General features: G+C 47.5%; 1 protein-coding gene across 1 annotated transcript in view; it reads right to left on the bottom strand.

The window, feature by feature from the left end:
- Nucleotides 1-19,647, bottom strand: part of LOC108928967 (protein TANC1-like) — a 90,933-nt gene that overhangs the window by 15,554 nt on the left and 55,732 nt on the right. The window contains exons 7-13 of the mRNA XM_029257885.1: nucleotides 15,733-15,981; nucleotides 11,415-11,537; nucleotides 10,794-11,072; nucleotides 10,468-10,610; nucleotides 6,813-7,044; nucleotides 5,337-5,503; nucleotides 2,412-3,019 (exon numbers count right to left, since the gene is read on the bottom strand). Of these exons, the coding sequence (XP_029113718.1) occupies nucleotides 2,412-3,019; nucleotides 5,337-5,503; nucleotides 6,813-7,044; nucleotides 10,468-10,610; nucleotides 10,794-11,072; nucleotides 11,415-11,537; nucleotides 15,733-15,981 (1,801 nt within the window). The remainder of the gene's footprint in view (nucleotides 1-2,411; nucleotides 3,020-5,336; nucleotides 5,504-6,812; nucleotides 7,045-10,467; nucleotides 10,611-10,793; nucleotides 11,073-11,414; nucleotides 11,538-15,732; nucleotides 15,982-19,647) is intronic.

Below are 19,647 nucleotides of genomic sequence, written 5' to 3' on the forward strand. Positions count from 1 at the left end.
GAGTCCTGCTTGGGGTGCCTTGCGACGGACTGGCGTCCTGTCCTGGGTGTGTCCCCTCCCCCTCCAGCCTTACGCCCTGTGTTGCCAGGTTAGGCTCTGGCTCCCTGTGACCCCGTATGGGACAGGCGGTTCTGAAAGTGTGTGTGAGTTGCGTTCCATATTAAAACCATACGAAATGTGGTTTGTCCTGTATTTTAACCTTTCACACCCAGAGACATTTAAAAGTACACACACACACACACACACACACACACACACACACACACACACACACACAGTGTCTGAACTGCTTGTCCCATTCGGGGGTCGCAGGGAGCCGGAGCCTAACCCGGCAACATAGGGCGTAAGGCTGGAGGGGGAGGGACACACCCAGGACAGGACGCCAGTCTGTCGCAAGGCACCCCAAGTGGGACTCGAACCCCAGACCACTGCGCCCCCTTCATTTAAAAGTATGTATTACATATATTTATTGCATACATAAACTTCGCAGTTCGCATGAAAGGGTTGAAAGATTAGGAAAACAAATCGCAAAAATGGATGTGAAACAGAGCTGTGTTGCGTGTGTGAGTCCGACTGTCAGAGGGAGGGTCGAGGGGAACCTCCCCCCCCACCCCCACGAGAGGGTCAAGGCAGGTAGCTCCTAACTACTGTAGATGTCATCATGGCTACTAATAGTACACCTCCTAAACAAAAATGATGAGAGAAGTATAAAAAAGAATGAGAGATGGAGAACTGAGGGAGAATGAGTTTATGGCGAACTAGAAAGTTTGTAAGAGAGATTTTTCTCTCAGCCATGGTGGAGTATGCGACGTAAAACGATGCGTCCATGGAAAATCATCGATGGAACGACCGAATGCACAAGACCCAAGGAGCAATTTCCAGTATTTTTATTAGAAAGTGTTATAAATTGCCTAGGCAGACACTATACTGATATGTGTGTAATGGCATGTGAGACTTGCATGACATTAAAATTAATTTATTTTTTACACCTGACATGTATGTCAGTGAGCTAAAAGTTGATTAAATGCGTCTCTGATTAATTTTAACATTTAATTCGATCAAGCAGAGACTTCTTTTTTACACATATACATTAGCTACAAAGCAATTCCAAGTATCCCTTACACTGTCCCTTATTTTCCTACAAAGAACCCAAAAGTGTCCCTTATTTCCTTCTGGAGGGGCTGGCAACCCTAATGACAGCCTGGGGACTTTGTCATGTTCATCTTCATTAGGAGAACGCAGACTCTACAGAAAGAGCGAACTCTTGGCAGAAAGCTACCGAATTAGCGTCTGACTAACGAATTATGTCCATTTCAGCACGAACAGTTAACCTGTTGCAGAAAGCTAGTGAATTAGACCCTGACTAAAGAATTGTGCTTCTATTATCAGAAACAGCAAATCGTTTGCAGAAAGCTACTGAATTAGCTTGTCACTAAATAGTCGTGTCAACATTAGCAAAACAGCTAAACTGTTCCAGGAAGCTAGCGACTTTGACTAAAAATTATCCCTACATTAGTAGAAACAGCTAATCCTTTGCAGGAAGTTACTGAATTAGCATCTGACTAAAGAGTCAGGTCTATATTAGGATAAACACCCGACCTATTGCTCAAAATTAGCACATTAGCATCAACGATTTGCGTCTGCATTAGCAGAAAAAGCTAATATGTTGCAACAAGGCCGCTGTATTACACCGTTAAAAGGTTGTGTCTGTAGTAGCAGGAACAGCTAACCTATTTCAGAAAGCTACCAAATTAGCCTTTGATCTCAGGGTCATGTTTATGCAGGACGACAGAACAACCTTGAGAAATACGTATTAACTGTGTTCTACAAGTCAAGGAAACGCAGGGCGTATGGGGTTCTGAGGGAGGGGAGAATGAAGCAATGCGCATGGGCCAACCGCCTTGAACTCGATTCGGCATTCAGCTCGAACAACACCGAGGTATAAACTTGTCAGCCCCGTGGTGTGAAATATACCCTCCGGAACGGAACTTATTACTGACCAGCATGCTCTCTGTTCTTTATTATATTTATTTATTCGCTTAGCTAGCTGACACTTTCTCCAAAACGACTTAGAACGTTATGTTTACACTCTAAGCTGCTAGCAATTATTTACAAATTTATATACCTGGGTAATTTTTAATGGAGCAATTCAGGGTAAGTACCTTACTCAAGGGTACTACAGTGGGAACGTAGTAAATCGCAAAACGATGGCTGTAACCACTACTCTGCTTACTGCTCGCTGCTCATGTATTTACACTGTGACCGTGGTCCATCAAAATTTTTAAAGCTTTTTCTTTTGCTCTGTCCATTCAGGATAAAGGATGTGTCCAGAAGAATAATATTGAAACTTTTACAAGCTGTAGCTCTGCTTCCAGGATCAAACCCAAAGATCACGCCACTGTGGTGCTCACCTGGGCTCGCACAGGAAATCTGTGCTCTCGCCGTCAGCCCGCCAAACCAGCCACTCCCGGAAAGAGGGGTGACAGAACATGCGTGTCTTGTCCCGACGCCGCAGCAGGAAGTAGGACAGACTGTCCAGGCGCTGGCGAAAGTCGTCCCACTCCAGCTGGCCCACCACACCGCCGGCGTTGACCGCCCGGTAGAGCTGCTCGTCCGTGAGCGGATGCAGCGATGCAAGCGCCACGTTGAGGAGGGGCCGTGCCCGCTCGAAAGTCGACCCGCTGGCGAAGCGCATGTTGCACTGCAGCAGGTAGATCTCGGCCAACGAGACGGGCACCACCTTGAGGCTGGCGCTCTTGATGACCAGGTGGCCGCGCTCAAACAGGTCCAGGGTCAGCTTTAGGTACAGGTAGGAGCCCTGGCTGCGCTGGGCCAGGTGACCGCTCACCTTGGCCACGACCGCGGGGTCCGCCTTGCCGTTGAGTGAGATATTATCCAGGATCTCCCTGCTGCTGTTCACGCGGTACTGGATGTAAGCGTTAAGATCGTCACAGATGTCCTTGTTGTCTGGGAAGTCGTCCAGAGAGATTTTCGAGAAGGGCAGCAGACTGGTGATCTCCTGTTGGAGACAAACAACACTCTAATGGAAGAACGCTCGCTAAAACATTCAACAATGGCACGGACAAGCAGACATTAGCATAAGCTATTGCTGCAGAAGCACTGCGGACAGAACTTTTCAGATTGCAATTTCAGTAAAAAACGGAACCCAACATTCAGTTAAATTCCCTCCTTTGACTCATTGTCTGTGTTTTACCTGTGTCTGAATTTTTGTGTTTTTAACTGCCCCACCAACAGCGAAGAATAATCAGCTAATAAAAAGTTCTACTATCCTGTACGGAGCCTGAGGACCAGCCTCCTGTTCTGTTACAGAGCAGTTTCACACAGTCAGGCCACCATAGACTCATCGCGGTGTAGCAAACTATGAGCAGGAGATGTAGAACCTTTACTGGGGTTCCACCTGCAGGGACAACTTCCCTTCCTCCCCACTCCTGACACATGCTGTTTTAGATCATGCTCTGGGTACTGCCTCGTACCACAAACACTGAAAAAGGTGGCAGGGAAGCATGACTGCTGTGGGGGGGGCAGATCGCCGTGGAAATGGCCAACAGCAGGACCATGGTGATGGTGAATAATGCAGGAGAGGAGGTGTCGCCAAGTTGCTGGCGTGAAACGCCAGGCAGACGGCCATCTCTGCAAGAAGCCTGCTGTCTCCCCTCATCCTGTGGAAGTGAGATGCTGTCATGCTGCAGACCTTCTGATTTCACACAGTTTCACTTGGGGCAAGAAACATGCTGGGGTCAAAGGGCACCTGTACCTGATCACCTTCCTCTGGCTGCGATACTAACGCGGTTGTCCGACACGTCGGACTCCTTTTCGCCAGGGAATCAAGCGCTTTTGATACGATGACACGGGAGAATGTGGCAGCCAGCCACCTCCCCAGACTTGCTCTGTTCCACCCCAGGATCAAAGACAAATCTTTGGCACTGTTTGGCTTCGCTCACACTGCGCTCCCTCACTGGGTGTCAGGTTTCCAAATGTGCACTCGATGTTACCGGTTCAGCCAAATGACGACAAATTCGCACCGAAGAATAGAAGGTGTGACACCGCCCCGGCAGTGTTAGGAATCACATGGCACCTCACCTGGAACAGGACCAGCGGTCTTGTCAAACGAACACATTTTACATGAGCATAGCCAAATTAGGTGTGCTCTGAGACGGATCCATTTAACAGACTTCCGCGGGGCAAGCACGAGGCGGAGAGGTCAAAGGACTGGTGACTCAGCCGATAGGTTGCAAGTTTGAGGTAAAAACAGCAACCTGCTAGTTTCAGTAGAAGGAATAGGTGGACAGGTTGGTAAAGCTGTAATGCATGTGGGTGGTACAAGAACAATGTCAGTTTGAACGTGGACCCGGTTCTCTCTATGCGGAGCTTCCAAGGGTCATTTGTAGGAAGCATGGTTTCTTCGCACAGCTCAAAGACACTCTGTCCAGGTCAGTTAACATGACTCTCGAGTATGTTGGGGCGAATAACCCGGCTTTCTGTTCAGAGTGAACCCGTCTTTAGCTTGGTATTTCCTAGGATGGAATCCAGATTGCCACGGCCTTCACTAGATAACTGCTCTTACTGATAATGAATGCATGGAACTTGTGTGATCTGCTTTGGGCAAGAAATGAAACGAAAATGAATAATCACATATCTTTGACTTTGCATGAGAACGGCTACCAGCTGTCACAGCCCTATGAGAGCTCTCAGCAGCAACAGAATGCTGGACCAGAATCCAAAGTCAGAAAAAAATTCCAGAGACCAAGTCAATGCCAGAGTCAGTAGACTCTCCGGTTATAGCGCACTGGATCCTTCCTACTAACCACTCTTCACACCCTAAAATTTTTTTGCAACGCAACAAAACGAGCAGCAAAAGATGGCTTATAATAGAAAGAAACCCTGTAAAGACAGCTTCCCCGCATGTAAGTGTAGGAAATGTGGGAACTGCCCACAATGAGATGTTGACACCAGAATTAGACAGCAGTAAATTATGGAAAAGACGGCAATTTTCGGAACAATAGAAAAAAAAAAGACGACAACCAGCAACTATATGGATGGTCTTAATCACAGTGACAACCCTTTCTACCCTAAGGACACAAGTGGAGGACAGAGCTGGAGGAACTGTATATATGGTTGCCAAGAGTTGACACTGACTCAACAAGAACAAAATTGTACAACGTATTCAGAGCCAACAGACCCTCCCCAACAGACACTAGATGAGAAAAGAAAATCTTCTAGTGTCGGAACAGAATAGCACACCCCCAACAGACACTCGTCTAACATCAGAACAGAGTGGAAGACCAACGAACTAGAGCGGGGACTGTGAATCTCACCAGAAGGTTGACCCGCACTGTGACAATCATCTTCAGCCAAACTGGGAATTTTGGGATGATTTTGGTGATGAATGAGGCGATGGTATCTCCATAGTCTGGTTTGTGGAACTCTGCCTCGTTCAGCCCGTCCACCAGGATAATGTGGTCTTCCTCAGATATCTTCCTTTCTGGATGTTCAGTCAAATATAGGTGGATAGTCAGTCAGAAGTAAAGTACATGCCAATCTGCTCCAACACTAGCAAAACCTTATTATGGCAAATTTAATTAATATGGACTGTAACTGAGATCATTTCATATATTATTAACAACAATATTCATACCACAGTTAATCATAGCTGTTAATACATTGCTTGTTCCGAACAAGATTTTACTTTGCTCTCTAAAAGCCGGTTTGAGGAAATACCAATGATGATGTTACTATTTGGAAGTTATGCTGAATTTCCTATGGAAACCAATTTAGACATAATATATCAAATAGATATATTAGAGAGTAATATATTAATAAAAGTAGAGAGCAGTAGTATACCGTTTCACACATTACCTTTATCCAAAGCAACTTACAATATTAAGGTACTTACAACTATTTATCCATTTATACAGCAGAGTAATTTTCCTGGAGAAATTTTATGGCAAGTACCTTGCTCAAGGGTACTATAGCTGGAGACGAGGCTCAAACCTGCAACCTTTGGATCCAAAGGCAGCGGTTCTAACCACTCCACTACCAGCTGCCCCATCACATTAAGCATCAGAGGCCAAATCCTGAAGGGGGAAGTATGAGTAAAACCTCCACATTTCCAATCTTTCTTCTCTTTATAGGTTTACTGATTGGATGTATGCAGGAGCATTGTTTCTCACAGATCCAAGTATCATTTACCATTGTTCGCTCAACTGGCCAACCACGTGCCACACGTGGCCACCTTCGTCCAACCAGTTTCCCGCATCGCATCGCATCGCACCGCATTCTATTGCCAGCGTAAAAACAGAAGGTTTCCTTGTCGACAGCCATTGTGACGGCTCCCTCAATAAAGGGTAAACAAACAATGTAATAACCCACGGTGCCAGCCGTGCCGTGCACAAGAGACCTTGAAGCGTTTGGTTCTCCTCACGAAAACACTCCGCAAAGGAATGCTTCTGAGAAAAACTCTTTAGTGAGACACGACCGCACAAAACCGATTTTAACCAAAACCACATGCGCAAAAGCTACGGAGGCCCAAGTCAGCATTTAGCAATCCTCCAGTTAAATCACTTCAGTACCTGCAGGTTCAACAAGGGCTCCTATACTTCCGTTAAGACAACAGCTTCAAATAATCTAAGTGGCCTGACAGATTGTTCCAGAAGCAACCGAAAATGATTTCATCTGCCTAAGGCTGCTTAGCTCTGAACGCATTTCAGCCTTGGAAAAATCGCGATTGTGAATAACGCGAGAAGGAACCAAACAGGAGGGTGTTGGATCCAAAAGTAGGGGTGTGGCCTTACCTTGGCGCAGGTTGACGAGTGGCTCCAACACACCCCTCCGGAAGGCGGCCGCTGGGTCCTGCACGCACGAGCGCAGACTGAGCATGCTCTGCAGATGGGGTTCTTTCAGCAGTAGCTCCCTGTAGGCACTCAGTTGGGGTGCCCGACACAACAGGGCGGCAACGCTGTGCACAAACTCGGGCACCAGACAGGTGTAAGTGTTGTCTGCCTGACAGTAGTGGTACGCCACCACCTGGAAAGAAGGGGGCACAGACAGCGGTGCAAAACAGTCAGCCGCCGATCCCAGAGCAAAGGGCCCATTTGGATGACTGCCACGGGCGTATTTTTTGCACGCACGAAAATCAAAGGGGTGGAATGGAGTGAGAAGATTGCAGGAACCCAATATTTTTTAAAGTAGGTAAGTGAAGCTCTTTAGAACTTCAAGCTCACTATTGTGAGAAGGTAAGATGGATTAAAGAAAGCAGGATGGAGGAAAAGAGGTGGATGACAGAGACATGGAGATTGAGAGAGAAAGGGGGGATTATAAAATGAGGAGAGCAGAGTGGCTGAAAGCCCTCATCCATGTCCTGGTTTACAGCAAAGCTGGACATAAGTGCAGGAGAAGGACGAGCAGCAACTTCCACCGTGATCCACGGCACGACTGGTTCATGCCTCGCAGCATCAGTGACATCAGGGGGATCATTTGTCCTGACATTTATTGGCAGGTGAGGGCAGTGTTCCCGGACAGAAAAGCTCAGAGAACATCGCCCCCAGGTGAAGGTTGGAAAAAAAAAAAAAACGCAGTTTCTCACTGGCAGAAATACGATCCCCACCAAAGCCATTCATTAACAGGAAGAGCTGTGGCCGCAGCGAAGCAACTCCACCAGGGAAATGGTATCCTTCGGCGCGAAACGCTAACTCATTTACACGGACAGACTGACGGCTGGCAAGGGATCGTGGGACGGCGGCGGAGCCCAAGGACCACGCCTCAAACTCCAGACATGTTCTCATTTCAGATGAAGTATTGTTACAATGCATTCTTGAAGGATATTCTTTTCGACACATGAAGGTCGAAGCATGCTCGTGTTCCAGCTTAAGGGAGATCGATAAGCAACAACAAGTCATACGAGGACTCTCAGTTTAGAAGGACAATGGGTGGAGTTTCAAGGACGGTTAAGACCACTCCTTGACATGGAAACCCATGGTTTCATTAAAGACACCTACATGAGTGTGCACTTTTGGATGTCGATGAGCAGAACTGTCCATTTCCTTAAGCTCTAGTTGCCTTTGACTCAGCAGTGCCACCTATGGACTGGAGGACTAATTACAAACACAATGCAGTTCATTTATCTTAATTTATGTGGGGGCGGGGCTTGGCAAGGGCATGTGCTGAATGACAGGAGGCTCCCGCACAGCTCTCGGTCAACGCACGCGAGGGAAGCTGGAGACTGTGGCACCGAAACGGTCGCGTCGCAGCTCTCGGGAGCTGCCCTTTGAAAACTCTGCTGTGTCTAATTTTTCCATCATCGCTCCCTTCCTGTATGCCTGAGAGGAAAGTACAAGCAGTGCAGTTTTTAAGCATCCTAGATTTAGGGACTTATGAACGTGTTAAGAGGCCCTGATTTCCATTTGCTTTCCAAGGAAAAGCTCAGCGCAGAACAAATGGACATTCGGTCTGTTTTAATAGGCAATGTGTTTTTCATTCAGCTGACAGGGATACATGCAGCAGGTTTGACAGGGTCATTCAAGGCATCGCTGCAACGAAGCTTTCCAGTTAAGACACGTGCAATTAATATCTTTTTACTGGATGCCTGTCATGAGACACTGTTAAATAAGGGGCGATTTTAAAAAAAAAACAGCTAATAGCCCGTATAGATTGTTGAAAATGCATAGAGACGTATAAAAACAATATTCAGTTTCTATTTTAACTGCCAAAAATGGTAATTTATTTCTGTGCACGTTCTAATGTGTTCTAAACAGGTCCATTTCAACGGGTCATTAAGATCTTTCTCTGATGTGGATTTTGATATGAGAACATTTTAAAATTTCCATTTCCAATATTTATGTAAGAGGCACAGTGTTTCACTTGGTAGTGAAAGACAAAAAAACCATGAAATAATTAGCCATCTGTCTTGCAGCAACTTAAGTAGGTGTGAGATGGAAACTTGCTGGAACGGAACAATTAGGGCCTCAAAGATACACGCTGTAAATTTGCATTAAAAAAAGGATCCAGGTAGCTCCACACAAAGCAGATGAAAACTTAAAGCGAGTTGAAAATGAACATTAATATACGGCATATACTGCTTTGAACATAAGGCACCCCCTCATTGCTTACACACACACGGTGCACAACTTGAAAGGGCACCTTAAAACTACACATCCTGAGATGAGTCCAAACGAGCCACGGAGCTGCAGTCCTGCACACTCAGCATTGTGGGCCGAAATCTTTACCCGGAGCCACTCGTACAACTCAGGTGCATGGTTCCCTTGGCAACAAAGTGGCATATCACTATGGTAAAATGTACCATAGCTCAGAGAGGAATAAAGAGCATGAGAAGGCACAAACGGCTGTTGGGACATGCTCCGGGAAGTTAGTCTTATCCTCATCTAACCCCCCATAATTCTGGCGACCACTCTCAAAAACTAAGTGTACTTTCACATTGGACAATGACAAATGTTTTCAGCCAAAACCCTGATGACTCAGAAGGTTCTTGATTTTTTTAAAACTAATTTTAGACATGTTTGTTAGGACCAAAACTCCATACAAAGATCTTACACTTCTGAGAAATCGGAACAAATTTGCAATTCATGAGCTTAAAGGCAAAAAGCCACAAAGGTATCTGCAGACACGTTCAGAATAAGTACCAGACAGTGAGCTGCTTTGGCTTCTTCAAGCAATGTATGGCAATAAAGTGACAAGCTCCAGACAATAAGGAGGGGCGAGACCCTTCCAAAAGGTAAAGGAAAAGAAAAGGATGGTACGTACAAAGCAGGAGAAAGAGTTTGATCAGCACCAAGGGGCAACGCGGTTCTAAACAGAGGTTTCTTGAGACGGTAAACTCCATTTTTATCGCCGATCAAAGTCTCGGGACGCGGTCTTTTCCTGGCCACCGTCTGTTGTTTAGGAGAAGACTTTCACATCGACGGCTGTCTATACTCACGATGCCAAGCCACCGTTTGCGAAACGGCCCCACGCAGCGAAGATACAGCACAATGGGGCCCTTTCCTGTAACAATGGGGAAGGAATGGTCCCAGTGCCAATTCATTACCAGCCGCTTACTGTCTGGAACCGGAACAGAAGCCAGGACGGTCTTTCTTCCCATAATGTTCAGCAAATAATGCTTGATGCACTCCAGATTTATTCATTGGAAAAATCATGCTCAGAATACAATGTTCCAGCTAATTAAAAGTTGAGAACTACAGATTCTGCCATTTTATTGACTTAAAGTGCAGTCCCAACAATAATAAACTGGTGCTTAGTTCAGCTGTAAACCAGTGAACCTGCATGTGCGGAACTGTTGCCACCAGACCACAGCTACCAAGATTTTGGAGGGAATCTTCAGTGTGGTGACTGTTAGCCATGGTAGCAGCAACTTGCTCTGTGCATGATCCTGTGGCATTACCAGGGTGTTACTGGAATGTCACCAGGACATACGACTATGGCAATAGAGCTTACCTTGGAGGCCAGGTGCCTGGCGGCCTCCTCCCTACACTTCTGGATCTCTGGTGTTCCAGGACAACTGCTTCCCCGTTGATTACTGTGTATTAGGGTGGCCTGGGGAGGCTGGATGAGGGCTTTGTCCACGGTGCCATCACTACCTAGTTGGTAAAACAAGGTACATGCTCAGCTGTGATGTTCTCTTCCTCAGAAGAAGACCTTTGGCTAAAGTGCTTTCTTCTGTGGTACCAGTTAAATTGGTGTAGGTCATGTTAACTTGATGGGTGTCTACCAGATGTAATTCTCCAGACCTCATGTGGCTCAACACAGGTGCAAAGCCTTACCTGTGGGCGGTGCTCCGGGGCTCCCAGAGGCCATCTGCCGCATGCGTCCTCCGTGACAGCTGAGAGCCACCAAGCGTGAGACCATCGCCGTCTTGCCGGAGCCTGCTCCACCTGCCACCACAGCCCCCTGGCCCGGCTGCCCACCCATCCCCAGGACCTCCTCCAGTTTCTGGAAGAGCCAGCCGCGGCCCACGAATGATGAGTCTGCCGAGGCTCCAGGTACCTCAAAGAGCAGTGGCTTCAGCATGATGTCTGCGGGCTTGTAGGGTGCGAGGCGACCTGATGGAAGACAAACAGATGTGTTGCGTACATGGGGAACATGACACCAACTGTACTTCATGACCACTGACTGGTATGTTCTAGGAGGCTCTTTGGGATGTACAATGTAAATGAGAAATGTAAGCAAAAACCCAGCGGGACTACTGTACCAGTGGTGTTGTCGGCTCTTTTACACACTACCATCTCAAGGTAGGCTGTGAGGTTTCCACCAAAGACAACATCTCTGTCACCCTCCAAAAGACACACTTTTAGCCCAACAAAACTCAGCATCAGTAGGAATCTGAGGAACGGAAGAGCAGCTGAGATTGAGTTTACGAGAAAACAGCGGTATAGACGACCTACCCCTGGAGTCCTGCTGCAGTCGACCCCCAGCGCCGTGCCAGGGCAGACGAATGGACGTCCGCAGGGGCTTGTTCCGCTGATCATCCAGGAAGCTCAAATCCTCCAGCTTTGTGGAACTGGTGGCTGCAACCGGGAAGAGACGCATTGCTTTTAAGCAGGAGGAAACAGAGAGACCAGGAAGCAGCCCTACAATGAGGTTGTCTGGATTTAGTGACCCCAGCTATAAGCTCCGGTGGACTGAGTAGTTGTGTGGAAGGAGAAGACAAAGTTGAAGGATGATGGTCATAAACCAGCCAGAGCCCAGTGTCTACCCGCCATTGGATAACAATAACATTCCAGGATTGCAATGAGAGAGGAAAGAGAAAGTGGGCCTGACTCCACACAGCCCAGAGACAGGCAGCTCAGCACAGGCCCCTCCACCCACAGCAAGCATCCAACATCATCACCTGCTTTACACACAGCCCTAAAAAAAGCACACATTAGAACACACACATGTGCAAAGAGGCAAAGTTGGGGGCCCAATTGGGGGCCCACAGTTATACATGAAAGAGACAGGCACAGGGGAAGACAGAAATATACAAGTGAATACAGGTTTTCCCTAAAAATCCTTACATATGCGCGCGAGCGCGCGCACACACACACACACACACACACACACACACACACACACACACACACACACACACACACACACAGAAACTGTGTAGTGAGTTGCCATTCACAAACACACAGGCTGGAAAAAACCATCGAACGCCGACAGAAACTACTTCTCATCTTAATGAAACAGCTCCTCTCCTGAGACAAAGAATCGAGACCCGGCAGCTTGAATTTGCATAACTTTGAGCTCTTCTAAAACGACGGCGGCCTTCTTGGCACGGCACGCGTTCTCCGACCACGGAAGCTCCTGGCCACACAACACACGCTCTGTCCCTTGCTCACCTTTCCAACTCATCCACGGTCAGTAAGCGCTCGTGGTGCCTGGCAACCTGTCAGCACGCGGAGGTCACCTCCCGCCCCCCCCGGGGGCCACACGTGGCTACTCACGGCAAGCGGACGAACCAGGGCAACCCTTGCACTGGGGACCACTGAAGATGATGGCCCTCAGACCCCAGGAGGGCCCCCGAAGGGCAGCTACTCCAGGCTTTCCTGGGAAGGCTCAGCATCGCTACCTCCATGCACAGCGTCGCCCAGTCACCAGCATCAGTGCAAACCAGCGATGGGCGGAGGACCGAGAGAGAGGGAGAGAAGGGAAGGAGAGAGAAAGAGAGAGGGAGAGAGAGGAATGATGGCAGGGAGAGGGTGAGTGCTGTGACTGAGATGATAGTGGCGTGTGCCGGGCAGAGAGGGGGATTTAATCAGCGGCTCTCCAAGCATCATTTGGGGGGGTGAGAATGTAGAAGAGAGAGAGAAGAAATGGAATGACAATGAGCAGGAGGGGAAGAGTGGGAGAGAATGAGCGGTAAAGAGAGGAGAAGAGTGGAAAAGGGAGGAAAAGAGGTAACAGTGAGAAGGGGCAAAGGATGCGCGTGATGGAGGGTGACAGGAACAGGACGGCGGTTATGAAGGAAGAAGAACAACGGAGAGAGAAGATGGAGAAAAGGGATGGATGACTGATAGGGATAGTGCAAGAAAAAGGGAGCAGCAGGAGGAAAGGGTGTGCGTGGGGGTAGTAATCCCACCTGCAGCAACTGACTGCACCCACACTGCAACTGACCCCAAACCAGTGACACCACCCATATAACCACTGACCTCACCCCTAGTACCGCAGACTCCACCCAAGCTCTTTCTGATCTAACCCCCCGGTGGCACAGGCTCCGCCCATATAACCACTGATCCCACCTGCATCCACTGACTCCACCCACACAACAAATGGCTCCGCCCATAACAGCAGTGATTCCACTCACACACCCTCAGACCGCGGCCACCCTACCGATGACAGCTTTCCACAACATCCGAACCCAGCCGTTTCACCAGCGAAGAAGGAAACCCTCTGAAGTCGCCTTTGTTGTTTTTTTCTAACCTTTAAAGCTCAAAATTTTCCCCAGATGGACATCAGCACCCGCAGCTCTAGCCCTCTGTTCACAGCTTTGACCACCTGATAGCTCACATGTGGCAGACTCCTTCCCCCCGTCACAGTGACCCGCCCTGCCAGGAGGGACTCGGGTTTGACTGTTTGAAACAGAAAGTTGAACTGGACTCTGACTAGAAACCAGCAAACTGATTATAGACCCATAGACGAGTCACCTGTAATCCCAATGCCTGCCTCTGTGTGTGCGTGCGTTTGTATGCATGTGACACTTCCCATGTGTTTTAATCAAATAAAACGCACACACACACACAAAACCAGAAACAAGCACGTATCTCTCCTTGTGTAAATGAAATAGTTGGTGTCTGTGGTCTGATCAAAGTGCTGAAGAGCACAGCAGGTGGGGATGGTGGATGATGGCATTGCTCAGAGAGGGGAACACACACACGCTCACACATAGACACAAGTACTGACAGACACTCACACACAGAAACACACACTCAGATGCACTGGTTTTAAGAAGTCAGTCCGTGAGAGCGCCCCCTACAGGCCTGTGAAGTGGCTGCATGTAGCTTGTGGTCATCGGTCACGTCCACACTAGTTTCACCACGTTTACACTAAGGTGCTGTGGCGCTTCATCCAGACACTAAGAGCGGTATGGAGCTGTGCAGTGGACACTTGCTCCGTCACCAGCAGGATATGGTGTCAAGCGCCAGGAAGGGTGTGAATGTACCAAATTTTAGAATGGCAACGACAATCGGCTTTTTTTTACCCTAAATAATTGAATGAAGATCAATGCCTCTTTAAAATATCTTTGTCAGCTTTAACAGCTTTTATTCTAGAATATGTAAAAATACTGAAATCCTAATGTGTTTATTCCATCTAAACCAAAAGCCAGATGGTGGAAAAAGCAGCCTTTGTGAGTATTTACTGGGCTGCTGCGAATTGTTCCTCCTCCAGCCCATACACAGAGGAAGACGCAAACAAACCTGTAAACCTGTAAACAAAGATGCAAACAAAGATGCAAATGAACACATTAAATGAACATGCAAATAAACCAAACCACAAAGGGAAACCCCAACATCCCCAAGAACAGGGCAATGATCCATTTCAGTCAAAGGCGAGGGGTTTGACAGGTTAAAAAAAGGCCCTCTTATTTCTAAAGAACCTTCTAAAGCAATGACCTGTTTTAATGCTTCATTATTTGAAATGTTTCAGTGTGTAGTTGACAATGTATGTAACCGTGGGTTTCCTCCCATAGTCCAAAGACACGCTGTTCAGGTTCACCCGTAGTGTGTGGGTGTGTTCCACTGATGTATGGATGAGTGACCCAGTGTAAGTAGTGTATCTAGCAGGGTAAGTCACTGCGGTGAATAAGGTGTGTGGGCTCATAACACTACATACAGTTCAATTGAAAAGCATCTGTTAAATAAATGTAAATATAAATGTATGTCAGTTTTTTGTGGTTTTAATTGTCATCTGTGATCTTAAAATATTGGGTATGATGGCACTTTTTAATTAACAGTGGGATGAGTTGAACTTTTTGAGTTTTAGCATCCAGTATTTCCTATTGTCTGTGATTTGTGTTTCCAAAATTGTCTTAAAGGTATATTATATATTTTTCAGTGTATAAGGTGTGTATTAGTACAGGCATATTAGAGTGCAGGGTTTCAGTTTGTACTGAAAGGTCTTAGAGGATGTAAGTTTCTTGGAAGCTGCGCTATAGTAATTTTTTAGCAATAATTCTATCAAACAATGTTTGACTTTATTTCATTGTCGTATTTGACTTAAGAAAGGAAATACAAAAGAAATAGAAGAGATGGTCAGTGCCACACAGCTGAGAGGAGGGTCACCTTCCCCTAGATCTGTTACCTCTGTGTGTGTGTTTCCCAACCCTCACTCTGGTTATGGAACCCCCACTTCCACATCACCACAATACATGGGAGGGAGAGGGGATCTAAGGGTTCACTCTACTTCTTGTGTATCATCGCGTCTTCGGTTGTACACGCGTGTTTCACGTTGCGCTTCTTTATCTGACACGAACACCCAGGGCGACTTCCACCGGGATCACGACACGATGGCGCGCCTGAACGGTGTGTGCATGAGGGCCCCCGGATGACGTTCAGGGAAACAAACATAGCAGAGGCCGCCTGGAGGTGCCTGCGGTCCTGGCGACACGCCACACACTCGGGTCCTGGGGGTGGCGCTCCGGTTTTATTAATAAGCCGGTTAAACAACGAAAGCAGGATTTGCTGCAGTTATAAGGAGGGCTACGAGGGGGGCGCAACTCACCTGCCACAGAGTTTGGGCGCTGCATGCCGAGGGAGGATGCCGCATGCGGGGGCCGTATTGGCGGGAGGGGTCTTCCCGTTGGGGCGGGGCTAGGGGTGGGTCCAGGAGGCGGCTCCTCCTCAGCCACCGGGGAGCAGGCATCGGCCCGCAGGACCCGCTGCGAGGGCCCGTGCCTCAGGCCGCCCTCCTTCCTCCACTCCAGGCTGGAGCCGCTGCGGTCCTCATTCTCCGAGGAGCTGGTCACGGTCGCTGCGGACGGGCGCCAGAGACGGACACGGTATTAAAGCACGCTTCTGGAACCCGAGGGTCTCGTTTAATCATCGAAAGGACGTCTCAAGAAAAGACTTGCGGCTTTTGAGGGAGAAGCTCAGGTAGCCCATGCAATACAGCGCAACGCAGTGCAATCAGACTCATAAACCTTCGTTAATAACTCATGAGGCTCTGGCTGGAATTCGAGGCCCTAGGACTGTTTCCCCGCCGCGGAGACGGTGTCCACGACGCTCCGCATGTTCACAGCAGTCGGCGGCGCGCATATAATTGGCCGAGGGTCAGTCGAGAACAGACACATCGCGGATGCCAATTCGCCGAGACTGAAGCGTGCGGTCTAGAGCCATCCGCCGGTCCTCAGCAGGCTGAAACTCCAAGCGGTTAAAAACCAAGATCGTCGCACATTTAGTGTAACGGGAACAAGAAGCCATGGGGTTGTTGCAGGAAGGCGGGGGGGAAGCGGAGGGGGGAGCCGTTTCCAGAATGTGGACAGGTGTTTGTTGAGATGGGGGGAAAATCCTTTAATCCTGCCCACTTCTCTCCCGTCCTCAAGCGGGTGGAGGGAGCAGCGAGGTCGGATCATAGACATTTGGCCCCGGAGCATCTGTCCAACAGACATCTATTCATCCGAGACTTATCGGCGCTGCTTTTACAATTCGTTTATGCTTTTAGCCCACGGGTTTTAAGCAGATTTAAGATGGATTTTGTGCCGCTGCCGTGTGCTTGATTATCTATAATGTTATTAGCGCTATGAGTAAACAACCACTCGGCCTAATGTATGACAGAACAGCGTCGAGCCAAAATCAAATCCCACTTTCTGGTGTCGCTGCCTTGATTTCAGACTCTGAGGCTTAAATCCTCAGAATTTCCGTGGTTTCCAAAAAACCTGACAATCCTGAAAAAAAATGAAGCAAAGTAAAAACAAGCATGAAACCATTTTTTTTTTAGAGCATCTGCTCCTGCTTTACTTGCGCTTTAAATTTGACATATAAACAAACTACCAGGTTTTCTATCAAGATGTGAAGCAAATATAAACCATCCATCCATCCAACCTCAAGAACTGTTTCTCCTAAACACAACTGCAGTGATTGGGAGCCTATTCCATAAGTATTAGGTGCAAGGCTGAGGGAGGGGTGGGTACACCCTGGATGGGACACCAGTCCATTGCAGGGTAGTCTCACACACACACACACACACACTCACACTCACACTCACACTCACACTCACACTCACACTCACTCACTCACACTATCCCCCATTCACACACTAAAGGCAATTCAGAGTCACCAATTCACCTGAGCTGCATGCCTTCAGACTGTGGGAGGAAACCCACACAGGCACAGGGAGAACTTAGAAACTCCACACAGAATGAGAAAAGATTGAAGCTACGCTCTGTTGCACCACCCAGACACTGTGAGGCAGCAGCATTATTCGCTACATCACAGTATAGCCCTAAACCATCCATATGTCCCATATTTTAAGTAGGGCAGATGAGGATGTTTTGATGTAATACTTATAATACTTGCAAAACTTGTATTACTGATAATTATTGCTTAGCTCAAACCTTTATCCAAACTGGGTTACAGTTTCACCCATTTATAGACATGGATCATTTAATTCTCTTTGGAAGAACAAATAAGGAGACTGATGTAATCATACCTTGGAGGGATCCATCCATGAGAGGGATGGATTCTCTCAGAAAGATTTTGATGATTGGAAAAGTTGGAGGAGAAAGAAGAGGATGACCAGCAATCAGATGGATGGACGCAATGACAACAACAATAGACAGACTCAACACTACGGACTCAATTGTAAGGGGAGCATTCTGGAGTCAGTCGGTCTGTTTGGTCATCATGAGTCAACATCGACTCGACGCCACTGAATATATTTACAACAATATATTCTACTGAAACAGCTGAGAGTCAGCACCTTCCAGAAGAGCCCTATTTTAAAATTCCTCCAGCAAAATTCAGGTTACAACCCCAGATACACACACACACACACACACACACACACACACACACACACACACACACATTTTCAGAACCGCTTGTCCCATACGGGGTCACGGGGAACCAGAGCCTACCCGGCAACACAGGGCGTAAGGCCGGAGGGGGAAGGGGACACACCCAGGATGGGACGCCAGTCCGCCGCAAGGCACCCCAAGCGGGACTCAAACCCCAGACCCACCGGAGAGCAGGACTGTGGTTCAACCCACTGCGCCACCGCACCCCCGCACCCCCACCCCAGATACAGTATTAGTCAAAAACTTCAGTATATCTGCTTGAAACCAGGATTGCCAGAGCCAAAAAACACAGAAATTGGATGTATGAGAAGTGGAAGTCTGTCTATTGGAGTGATGAGTGAAAATGGTAAATAATTGGCTTCAGCTGCCAAGTATTTCTAAGACATAGAGCAGGGGAGCAAATGAGTCGTGCCTGTGTGCCCCCCCTCCCTCTAGTATGGAGGTAGCAGTATCATGCTGTGGGGCTACCTTTCGACAAATCTGGTAATTTATAGCAAGTCCATCGCAATCTCAACCAACATGGCTACTACAGCATATTTCAGAGACATGGAGTTCATCAGGGTTATGGCCAGGTTGGAAAGTGGTTCATTCTTCAGCTGCAACCAACATCATATCTCAAAGTTGTATAAGAACTATCTGGAGAAGAAATAAATTGAAGGAATTACCTGAGCCTAAAACGCTGTCAATTTTGGAAAAACGTATCTAGCAAGCGGACTCGCACCTTTCACTGCTAGCATACACAATCTGTCTCACACACGTACAGTTACATGGCATGTTACTCCTCCTCCAAATCAAAACAATGACTTTGAGAGAAAACAAATGACTGGGGCCATTCTGACAGCACAACGATTGCTTGCAAACCTGAACACCCAAGGATTACTTCAGAGACTATGTCCAGGATCTCAGCAAGGCTGCTGGGGCCAACTCCCATTTGCAAAGTAGGTCGACCTGATCTCAAGTAGGACGCATCACAGCCACAACCCGGATGCAGTGGCAACTAAAAATACATATATCATGTAATCACAGACACAGCTTTATATCTGACACTTGTTACTTGGCTCTTGCTCTAAACTGGATGTCAGAAATGAGAGAAATAGTCTCAAAAGGAGACAGAAGTGGAGGGCTTGACTGTTGGAGTAGAGACCCATCTCTAAGTCCAGCAGGAGGTGTCCTGCTCACCAAGCTCTAACGTTAGGTGAGAAAGAGGTGAATGCAACAAAGAAGTGTGGCAGCTTGCAGGGAAAGGGCTATTTTTATGCTTCTTCTACTGTATTTACCTGGATGAAACATATAATGAGGGGTTAGAATCCTGATGTCCTACTTAGATACCTTAGAAGGAAATAACACGAAGACGTCGATGGCCTAGTTTTGTCAAGAATGAGTCAGATTTTTGAGAAATTAACCACATGAAACAAAGAGTCAGAAATAATAATAAGTACGTTTTTCATCTTGGACCTTAGTAAAGGATTTAGCACTTTACGGACAGGATGAGGGAACAGGTATGTCCAGGTCTTCATTCTTCTCCTTCACCGAAACTTCATAACAGGAGTTGTTACAGTCACACAGAATTCATGAACTGTATAAAACATTTCCAAGTCACCTCAGACCTACTACACTGGGGG

This window comes from Scleropages formosus, chromosome 14 (assembly GCF_900964775.1).
Source record: "Scleropages formosus chromosome 14, fSclFor1.1, whole genome shotgun sequence".
Classification (NCBI taxonomy): domain Eukaryota; kingdom Metazoa; phylum Chordata; class Actinopteri; order Osteoglossiformes; family Osteoglossidae; genus Scleropages; species Scleropages formosus.